The sequence below is a fragment of the Myotis brandtii genome, unplaced genomic scaffold (assembly GCF_000412655.1).
Source record: "Myotis brandtii unplaced genomic scaffold, ASM41265v1 scaffold383, whole genome shotgun sequence".
NCBI classification, from domain to species: Eukaryota; Metazoa; Chordata; class Mammalia; order Chiroptera; family Vespertilionidae; genus Myotis; species Myotis brandtii.
In genome coordinates this window covers 1,429,402-1,440,790 of record NW_005364711.1, presented here as the reverse complement: position 1 = coordinate 1,440,790, position 11,389 = coordinate 1,429,402, and the positions used below count along the sequence as shown (strand labels likewise).

At 43.0% G+C, this 11,389-nt stretch overlaps 1 protein-coding gene across 1 annotated transcript in view; it reads left to right on the top strand.

Moving 5' to 3' along the window:
* ANKFN1 (ankyrin-repeat and fibronectin type III domain containing 1) overlaps positions 1 to 11,389 on the top strand; it is a 450,804-nt gene that overhangs the window by 252,436 nt on the left and 186,979 nt on the right. Inside the window, exon 4 of the mRNA XM_005872543.2 lies at positions 7,296 to 7,336. Coding sequence (XP_005872605.1) covers positions 7,296 to 7,336 — 41 coding nt within the window. The remainder of the gene's footprint in view (positions 1 to 7,295; positions 7,337 to 11,389) is intronic.

The window sequence follows — 11,389 nt, the reverse complement described above, 5'->3', positions numbered from 1 at the left end:
CCCCCTGGCCAAAAAAAGGGTTTTTATTACAAGATGTGAAAGGAAAGGGAAAAATAGGGACCTATAAGAAGAAAAGTGGATGACAATGGTGAGGACAGTGACAAAGCTTTAAAATTTCTGCAAAATCCTGGCAGATAACATTCCCACAGAGTCATCTGGCTTGAGGTCCTCCTTTAGGACTTGAGGACAATGGAGGCATCTTCTACCACAGCCCAGTAAATAGCTCCGGGTTAAACGTGGAGCTTGTAGTCAGAGGCCCTCTCCTCCCAGCCACCAGGAATCTTTCCTGCCCTCCTTTCTATAACATGGCCTCCCTACTGCTCAACCAGCTCCCTTTGCTTTATTTTAGGAATTCACTTCCTCCTACAGCAGAATCTCTCCCACACCATGCACTCCCAGTCCAGGCCATTGTTGCATTTCCAAATACTCATGAATATATCCTGCTAAACAAAAGGCCACCCCCTCTGGGTTCCACCCTTTAGTGGCACAAAGGAATTAGTAGAGCTGTTCCAAATTGCACCACATACCATATTATGTCAAAGGGAAAGCACAGAGCAGTGCCTCTCGAGCCTTCTCACTTAAACAGGGACATTGGGAATGCAGAATAATTCCTGAAGGAAACTGGCAGTAGGTATAGGTCACTGGTTCTCAGCTAGGGGCAATTTTGCTCCCTAGGTGGCATTTGACAATTCCCGGAGACATTTTTGTTTGTCATGACTTGTGTATGTGGGGGGGCTACTGTCATCTAGTGGGTAGAGGCCAGGGATGCTGCTAAACATCCTAGAATGCACAGGGCCATCTGCACAACAAAGAATTATCTGCCACCAAATGTCAATAGTACCAAGACTGAGAAACCTTGATATAGAGATTTATCTTCCCACTAATGCACATAAGTTCATCCCCCTGTAGAAGGCAGTTTGGATTTTAAATAATATTTTTTTCACCATGTGATGTTTGTTTAAAATTAATCCGTACTTATCTTTGTCAGTTGAGGGAGTTTGGGTATAGAACTTCTAAATAGGACCTGTATTTCCTGAGGAATAATTACTCTTGTTATCTCTAATAGATTTACCTATTAGGGTCTTAACAGTTACACATCCTAACAGCTCTTCAAATTCAATGTCTAAATGTCGGCTACAGCTTTGGGTTAGGCCTACATCTCTTCTTGCCTGAATTCAACCCCCTAGACTGCAGTGATGGCGAACCTATGACACGGGTGTCAGAGGTGACACGCGAACTCATTTTTTTGGTTGACTTTTCTTTGTTAAATGGCATTTAAATATATAAAATAAATATCAAAAATATGAGTCTTTGTTTTACTATGGTTGCAAATATCAAAAAATTTCTATGTGACACAGCACCAGAGTTAAGTTAGGGTTTTTCAAAATGCTGACACGCCGAGCTCAAAAGGTTCGCCATCACTGCCCTAGAGAGTCATTAGGTTCAATCCAAGCCTGCTCCTCCTCCCTAAGTGACTGTATCACCCACCTAGTCCCCCACATCCAATTGGACACCTGGTTCTGCACTCTCCTTAGCCCCTCTTCTATCTATCTATCTATCTATCTATCTATCTATCTATCTATCTATCTATCTATCATCTACCTATCCATCTCTCTCTTTCTCTCTCTTTCTCTCTCTCTCTCCCTTTCTCCTCTAGTTCAGTCCCTTGGCATTGATATCTGGATTAGTTCAATAAATCATCCTAACTACTCATCCTTTCTCTAGGCTGACCTTGCCGCAATTCACAGCTATACTGATACCAGGGTGGTATTTTTGACAAAGCAAATCCATTCAGACCTCTCCTTTATTTTAGAAACCTTTAAATACCCTTCCTGGTTTTCAGGGTAAAATTCAAACCTTTATCTGGATGGAATGATTGCACTAGACGGACTCTTGCTTATCTCTCTCCCCACTTCTGATTACTTTTTCATGTAACATCTTTTGGTCTAGCTATTTTGAGAATCTTAGTATTACCTCGGCTCATGCCCTGTCTTTGTGCCTTTGCACATGCTGTTCCTCTGACAAGAATGCCCTTTCCCACCTCTTCTAGCTCATCCTATTCATCTTAGAATCTCAGTTCCAACATTGCCCCTCGAGGAAAGCTCCCCTGAATCACCTGGGCCATCGTTCTACAAGTGTGTCCCTCAAAATGTTTCTCAAGATGGGTTCATTGGTCACATACATTTGGAATGTTACCCCCTCTCTGGAATTTGTAATAAATATTAGACTATTAAAAGCTCTGAAAAAAATGTTATAAGAAAAAGACCAATTGAACTATCTTTAGTGTTTCACAAACTTGATCATTTAACTTCTTTTCTTCACAACCTCATTACCAGCCTTTTTTGAACAAATCTACTTAAGCTGATTGAGGAAAAACATCTATTTTCCTGATACTATCCCAGGTGTAGCACTGCCATAGTACTTACTGCATGTCCTTGGAAATTTGGAGTCAGTCATTTTCTTAAAATACTATTAAGAGAATAAGTTTCTCATGCAATAGACACACTGCAAACATCTCGGTGGTAAAATAATCACCATGTTTTGTCCGTGTTATATCTCTAACACCTGGAACATATTTTCAATATGATATGTACTTGATAAGTAAATACATTATTGGCCAAAAGAGTACCTACCATCTACTTTATTTGCTATTGATAATTAACATATTATTTGAATAGTGTGCACAATAAAATTATTTTGCCAAAATATCCCCATATGAAAGACAGAATACAATTCATAAGATTCCTGGCATGCTTTCTGGGGGAGCCACGCTTCTGGGGGTTTCTTAGTGTCCTCGTCCTAAAGACTAGAGTCTGTGCTTGCTCTGGCGTGTCAGCTGGGGGTCAGTATGGACATTTCTTTGTTGATTTGGGAGTCATTTTTTGGACTCGTTGCTGTTGCTTTGTGTTTGGCGTTTGAGAAGGCCACAACTAATAAATACATCAGTTGTCTGTAAGTTGAAGAGAGAGCTTACACTCTGTATTTGCTAGGAGGATCCGGAGAGCTTGGAGGCCTCCCTCATTCCACTCAGTTGAAGGGTCCTGGCCAGTGGTCGGCAAACTCATTAGTCAACAGAGCCAAATATCAACAGTACAACAATTGAAATTTCTTTTGAGAGCCAAATTGTTTAAACTTAAACTATATAGGTAGGTACATTGTTATTAACTTAATTAGGGTACTCCTAAAGCTTAGGAAGAGCCACACTCAAGGGGCCAAAGAGCTGCTTGTGGCTCGCGAGCCGCAGTTTGCCGACCACTGTCCTAGCCTATCAGCCCATTCACCAAGGAAAGAGTCGCCCTTTACTGTTCACCTCTTGCAGACCCACTATTACTTAAGAGACCCCAACAGCCTACCTGCATATGAGCTGAGGACCCCTCCTCTCTTATGAGTCAGGAGATCTGGGTGTGTGCAGACAAGTAGCCGTGGGGAAGAGAAAATGCACAAAGCATTATAGGAGAGTCGGCAGACTGAAGGAGGAAACAGCAACATAATCAGAACAGATGACTCTTGCGAGTACCCTTAAGGGAAGAAATAAAAAGAACGCTAAAAGAAAATAATGTGAGTTCCTAGGGAGACCAGAGAACTTATTACAAAGGAGCAATCTGAGAAAAAGAAAGAGTTCTTGGAACTCAAAAACTTTCTTGGAAATGGAATTAAGTGTCTTGAAGCTCAGATGGAAGAATTATGCCATAAAGAGGAAAATCTCAAAGAAATAGAAATTATGAGTGCAAAGCAAAAAATAAATGTGGAAGATGCATCTTATTGTTGGTAGAGGATTAATGAGTTTGACCTTCTTGAAGAGTAATTTGGACTCTCCATCTAGTAATAAGCTGTATACACCCTATTATAAAGTTCTCAGCATTCTAAGAACTACCCTACGGTGTAAGAGCATGAGTCCAAAAATAAATGTTCAAAATGCTTTCTGCAAACTCGTTGAATAGCAAAAATTCACAAGCGACTTAAATGTTCATCAATATGGCTGGGTGCAATATATTAGGGCATGTCCACGAAATGGATTCTACTTAGCCCCTAGAGAAAGAGGAGATCCATAAATAACAATTTAGAATGCATGGCCATGAAAATATCAAGAGAATAATTTCCATATTATAGAAAACCATATAGCATAACCTTGTTTTGTTGAAAAAATTTTAATAATATATGAATATGTACAAAAGTCTATGCATGATTTCATAAGCATAAACAACAATTGCAGTCAGCAATGTTAGCTGTTTTTATTGTTAAACATGAATTTTTCTTCCGATATTATCCCAACACTGCCCCCGTTAGACTTCCCAGAATTCTTTTTCTAAATTGGAACATCAAAAACCACCTTCCCTCCTCACTGACCACCTTGTAATTTTGTATTAAATCATCATGTGCTCTGCCCTGGCCAGTGTGGTTCAGTTGGTTGGGTGTTGTCCTGTGCACCGAAAGGTTACTGGTTCCAGTCCCAGTCAGGGCATATGTCCGGGTTGCAAGCTCAGTTCCGTAGGGGGCATGCAGGAGGCAGCCAACAGATGTTATGCTCTCACAACTCTCTCTCTCTCTCTCTCTCTCTCTCTCTCTCCCTCCCACCCCCCTTTCTCTCTCTCACCTTCCTTCCTTTCCCTCTAAAAATCAATAAAAAATCTTAAATAAGTAAGTAAATCATATGCTCCCTCCAAATTGTCTACTGGTCTCTCCAACCAGACAGGCATTATCACAAGGGCAGGGGATGAATGTATTATTCGGGTCTAGCGCAATGTCCTCCACATACCAGGCACTCAATACACATTTAGCAAATGAGTTAGTAAGTTTAAGGACCCTCTTTCTCCTTTAAGAATTCAGGCTTTTCTTTTTCTAATGTAGAAAGAAGCCTAGAAGAGCAAAGGTGAGTTTTTCTGTCCCTCTATAGCCTGTGAGACCTCACCACCCCATTGTCCGTAATGGCTTTATTTATTTTGTGACCCAAGAAAAATCGGTACCAGCACATTAAGCTACATAATGCAGACTCAAGGGCAACGCTGAGTAATGTTCAGAGTAATCAATGATAGTGCGGTGAAACTTGCCCTAGTGAAGAGCTCTTGTCCAATGAATTTGTGGATGGATAACAGACTGTTTTCTTTGTTAATACTTTCATGGCTACAGAAGAACCCACTATCGGAGGCAGTAGTGAAAACTTTCCTTAGGTGAGAGCATTCTACATTTGTTTCCTAGCAACAAGTCCCTCCAGGGAGCCAAAGGGTACACAATTTCAGAGAAGTTTGGAGGGGTGAGTGGGAGGGCTGTCGATGTCATACAGGGAGGTCAGACCGATGTTCCAGATTTCTTCCAGTCAGTGCCGCATAGAACACCTTGCTAAGCCACACCATAGGATTCAGCTAAAAAGGTCAGCTCGATAGAAATGTATCCGAGTAAAGAACTGGTGTAAAACACTGTGAAAGAAAAATTACCCCTTTTCTTCCTGGGCCCAGCAGTTCCGTAATTTAGCAGTTGGTAAGTCTAGGAGCCTCACCCCCCAACCGTGTCCGTGGATAGTAAATGAGGAACCACGTGGCTTGCGAAAGCACTTAGGGACTTTTCCCATGTGGGATGATGCTCTGACTCAATTATACTCAGCAGTGGGAGGCATGGAGATGAGAGGCAGGCAATCTGGGAGAGAAATGTGGGACAATATTATGGCTATTTCTGCCAAGAGTGGGGATTCCTTACCCAAGCAAGACTCTCCATAGCCACCTTCCTAGCTCCAGTGTCATAGACTTATCTTCTTATTTGGTTTTCCAAACTGGCTTTCTGATAGTAAGAATAACAAGAACAGTAGCAACACCAGGAAGCATTTACCCAGTCCCCACTGTGAGCCAACTTATGCCACTACTTTACACATATTATCTTCTTTAACCCTTCCGTGATTCTTTGAAGTAGCCACCAACATAATTTCTATCGATTTGCTGGTCACACTATTACTACAAATGGCAGAGTTTGGAAAAATATTGCCCGCCGAAGTGACCAAGCTGACTTATCCAGAGCCATGTGGGTAGCATGACAAGAACTTTTTCTAGGTCTGAGGACCCTGTGACTGAGTGTTCAGTCCTGGAGATGACCTGGAATTGTCTGAGTCTCAGAATGCGAAGAGTTCACACCAATCATGGGGACTTACCTGACATCCCCCGTTAGACCTACTCCCCTGAAAAGCACTCCTTTGGATATAAAGGAGTGGTAGATTTTTAAAAAATACTGGAATTGGAAGCAAGTGGAGTTGTGGTGGGATAACGCCACACTGAATAATTGCCTACACCAGTGGTTGGCAAACCGCGGCGCACGAGCCACATGCGGCTCTTTGGCCCCTTGAGTGTGGCTCTTCCACAAAATACCACGTTCGGGCGCACACGTACAGTGTGATTGAAACTTCGTGGCCCATGCGCAGAAGTAAGTTTTTGGCCTGGGTGAGTCTATTTTGAAGAAGTGGCGTTAGAAGTGGGGGTACGTTCGCTGAGGTCGACCCCTCAGATTAAGGATGTTTTTAGCAAAGACCAGCTTAGGAGTACCCTGATTAAGTTAATAAGAATGTACCTACCTATATAGTTTAAGTTTAAAAAATTTGGCTCTCAAAAGAAATTTCAATCATTGTACTGTTGATATTTGGCTCTATTGACTAATGAGTTTGCTGACCACTGGCCTACACAATTGGCAAGTGCCTCTCAAGCACAGACAGTCTAATTGTTTCTTTTCACTGCCTTCTGGAAACACTACTCCCCAGAAACACTCTCTGTTTCTTGGAAAAGAAACTTATCCACTTATCCCAACAAGCATGAATTGAGAAAATCATAACCTTTAGGAGGAGTTTCATTTAGCGGAACAATGTGTTAGAACTGGGCCTACAAGAACATGTCCAATGTCCGTGTGAACCAGAAGCAAGAGAAAGATGATTCTAAGCCAGCGGTCGACAACTGGTGGTCCGTGATGTCCGAAAGGTTGGCGACTGCTGCTTTAAGCCATTGAACGGGGCCCTAGACTCTCGGGTTTCCTTTTGCCAGGATCGCACCTGGAAGACAACATCAGCCTCGAGTGATCTCGAAACTCTAGGATGTGCAGGGCGGGGAGCTGAGCATGAAATGAGATGCTACCATTACTCCCGTGTTTTCTCTCTGGGCTAAAGCTTCTTGTACCTCTAAGAAGTTTCCCATTAAATATGTTTTCATCTCTAGATTTCTCATTTTTCTCAGTTAGTGGCTGGACCTTCAAGGGCAATTCACTCTTTTTCATTTTGAGGTGGTTACTGTACAATTTTGTAATGCACTTTTCTCTCTCTGTTTCAGAGGCTACCCTTCAAAGACAGACACTTCACCTGCAGCAAAATGTAAGTACATTTCCTCCTTGCAATGTCTACTTCTCCGCTATCATCCTGAAAACCTCCCAATCATTAAGGCTCCCTCTCACATCGTTCCACTTTTAAAGTCTGGCTTCACAAACACAGCCACGATTGGAACTACCTTCCCTACCCTTGATCTGTATAGCACTGTAGAGCATTTTATAAACTATGTGAGAAGCAAATTGCACTTGATCAGGGCTGCGCCTATAGTGCATCTAAAAAGCTAGTAAAAAGTGCAGAGGAGCCCTAGCCAGTTTGGTTCAGTGGATAGAGTGTTGGCCTATGGACTGAAGGGTCACAGGTTCGATTTCGGTCAAGGGCACATGCCTGGGCTGTGGGCTTGATCCCTAGTAGGGGGTGCGCAGGAGGCAGCCAATCAATGATTTGCTATCACCATTGATGTTTCTATCTCTCCCTCTCCCTTCCTCTCTGAAATCAATAAAAATAATTTAAAAAATATTTTTTAGATAAAGTGCAGAGGAAAAATTAGGCAATATTCTTTTAGACATTATGACCCTCGGACAGCAAACATTTGAATATGCAAGTTCTCTCCCATGGCTGCCGAATTTATTACTCTCTGCCCAGCTGCTCCTCGCAGTCGCAGGCTGTTTCAGGTTGAATAGCATTGTCGGTATCTTGATAATTCCTTCCCGTGTGTATTGCATTGAGGCTGCTCCGTAAACCAGTGTTCTTTCTAGAACGAATCTATTATGTTGCTTTACTCTTGGCATTCCCAGTGTCCGTACCCAAATTCCAAACTCCCTCTATTCTAAAAACCCAATAAAATTACACCGGGTTTGAGCAGGGAGTTTTGAGTATTTTAGAGGTTGGTCTACGTGATTGGAAATAATTGGGAATGAGTATGAGAATGTTTTTGCCCCTTTTTAATAAAAATAAAGTTTATATTCTCTCTAGAATAAATTGATCCCAGTGCTACATACAGATATTCAAACATCCGCACAAGAAACATTCATCCTTAAAACCACTCAAATATTACATCAAAGTATTAAGCATTCACAGGGATATTTTAGAAAGTCAGTCTCTGCATGATATTGCTGTGGTCTGTATTGCATTGTCAAGACACCTGCATGTTATGAATATTTTAAGCAGCTTACAATGATGGAGTCATGTTAGACTTTTATGAGCAGCACTATCATGAGTATTTTATTTGTACAAGTGTTAACCTTTGACCATATTTTCTCTTTTGAATGTGGAAACTGTTCAGGAGAAAGTGTCTGTGTTTACTTTGTTTATTTCGTAGCTCTTTCATCACACAGTTTCTGCTTATGTATGTTTACCATTGCTTTTTAAGGATTTAATTTTAAATCCTAAAAAAATAGTTGCTATGTGTTCATGGCGAACATTAGATGGATGGCAATTTAAAGCAGCATTTTAAATCATTCTGTGCAAATACGCAACTGGAAACACATTTATGACAATTACCTCAAGATCTCTTTGTCACAGTTTCAGTTGAAAGCACCTTTATTGTCCCGGATTTGAGGGGTGGGGAGGGGAGAAGGCCAGCCATTTCACCTTAGAGGGGTGAATTTGTGATTGCTTTATTTTCACATTTTTTTCTCAGGGAAATACGAAGTGGTTGGTGACCTCTTATACTAGTAAATATTCTGAGAAGAACATGTGGGCTAGGAGTTTACACTATCCAGACAAAAATGGGTCAACATACCTCTTTCTCATCATCTCTGCACAACTGGTAGAAACTTGGTCTGACCCGTGGCATCATGGAAACACATTAAAATCACCAGGCAATTGTGACTTGGGTTCTTTTGGCAATGGGACTGGATCAGCCCCTCCTGGGGCTGACATTATTCCTAATGATGATTGCATTAGACAACCAATGCAAATGTTAACGGCCTCATCAGCGCCCCATTCAGAGGAGCCCTGATCTAGGTGAATGGCTGGAAGCTTTCAAAGTAAAGGCCCTGGAAAAGTGTATGGGCCCCATAAAACCCCCAGGCCACTGAGGGAGGATAATCTTAGCCAAGTCAGGAAGGAATAGATATAGATCAGCGGTTCTCAACCTGTGGGTCGCGACCCCTTTGGGGGTCGAATGACCCTTTCACAGGGGTCGCCTAAGACCATCGGAAAACACATATATAATTACATATTGTTTTTGTGATTAATCACTACACTTTAATTATTTCAGTTTGTAACAATGAAAATATATCCTGCAGATCAGATATTTACATTACGATTCATAACAGTAGCAAAATTACAGTTATGAAGTAGCAACGAAAATAATTTTATGGTTGGGGGTCACCACAACATGAGGAACTGTATTAAAGGGTCACGGCATTAGGAAGGTTGAGAACCACTGATAGAGATGTACCTCCAGAGAGAAAGAGGGCGGGTGATGGAAGGAAACTCATGACCAAACATCAGAAGGCTCCTGTCTGAGCCCCTCATCAACCCCTTGGGGGAATGTTACTAACCCCTTCGTTTCTAAGAAGCTTTATTACGGGTGGGATCAGAAGGCTCCTGTCTGAGCCCCTCATCAACCCCTTAGAAACTGGATGTTTTGGGGGAATGTTACTAACCCCTTCGTTTCTAAGAATCTTTATTATGGGTGGGAGGAGGGGAAAGGAAAACGCTGTTCCTGCTTCCATCGAAGGGTTGCTGTGATGATCACATCAGATGATGTTTCCGAAAGATGTTCCCATCCAAGGATGTTTTGTATCTTTTAGGGATTTTTGATCAGATTACTGGAGGCTCCCTCTGTTTTAGTGGGAGTCCCTGGGTCTCTGAGGGCAAACGTTGGGCCTTAACATTAATACTGCATCATAGAAGAAAATAGAACCGCACTGGGCCACATTGGGCCCCAGGAAAGACTCGAGCCCGCATTTTTTTGTTTCTTTTCAACCACACATAGTCTTTGGGGCCACGGCCTCTGGTGGAGGAGGATTGTCTTCTGGGTGGTAGGGGTGAGAAAGTTGCCAAACGAACCTGAATTATCCAGAGGCCCGTAAAATGCGCAATTGCTTTTTAAGAGGCCTGGTGATATTGTGTGTTCCTTTCGAGTTTTGGCAGTAACGATTTTCTGCAATTTGTGGTTTTGCAATTTCTCTTTAGGCAGACAACACTCTGGCTCTCATTCAATGCCCCACTGGTGGGGGAGGGGCTGGAGGAGGGAGGAGAGAGAAATTCTCTGGGGCTCCGACCACTCCAGAAAAAGAAGGAAATGTTAATGAAATAAGTCAGACAGAATGCCTGAGACTAGTGGACGCTGGTTGGTTAGGGGGGGAGGAAACAACTGTTAATAAATTGCGTGGCGTGGTAGGGATTTCATCGGGGCTGTGGTCGGCTAGGCCAAGGTCTGTTCCCTTGAAGCCTTCTTGACTCTCCACTGAGCTCTGCTTGGATTGGGTCTCAGTCCCTTCCTCTTCCCCCTGCAGTCAGCAAGGGTGGAGCCTTGTCCAGGCTAAACATCCCAGCTGCTTCCCCTGGCCCCTGTGGCTGCCTCTGGCCTTGGTGGGATGCTCTCTAAATAGTCCACCTCTCGGTGTTCGCTTGCCAATGACATCAAGTTGGTTTCTGTAAATTACCTGGAGATCCCTGTCCCAGAATATTCTTGCGCTCGTCCCGGCTGCATTGCCCTCCTTTTCCTCAAGGCCGTATGCTCTCTGCAGTGAAGTCCAAGGTCCGTGGTCCACACTCCAGAGGCAGGGCTCCCTCTCAGCGTTTAGGCCACAGTCATTTGTCCTGTTTCTAGTCATCAGCTCAGGAAAGGGTTTGCCCACTGTGTTTGCTTAGTTTATGACTGCTGGGCATTGTGCTGAAGGACTTAAAGTTGCATCCAGCCCAAGCCAGTGTGGCTCAGTGGATAGAGCACCAGCCCTAGGACTGAAGGGTCTTGGGTTTGATTCCAGTCAAGGGCACGTACCTCGGTTGCAGGCTCGATCCCCAGCCCTGGTCGGGGTCCGTGCAGGAGGCAACCAATCCACGTGTCTCTTTCACACTGATGTTTCTCTCTGTCTGTCTCTCTGCCTTCCTTCCACTCTCTCTAAAAATCAATAGGAAAATATC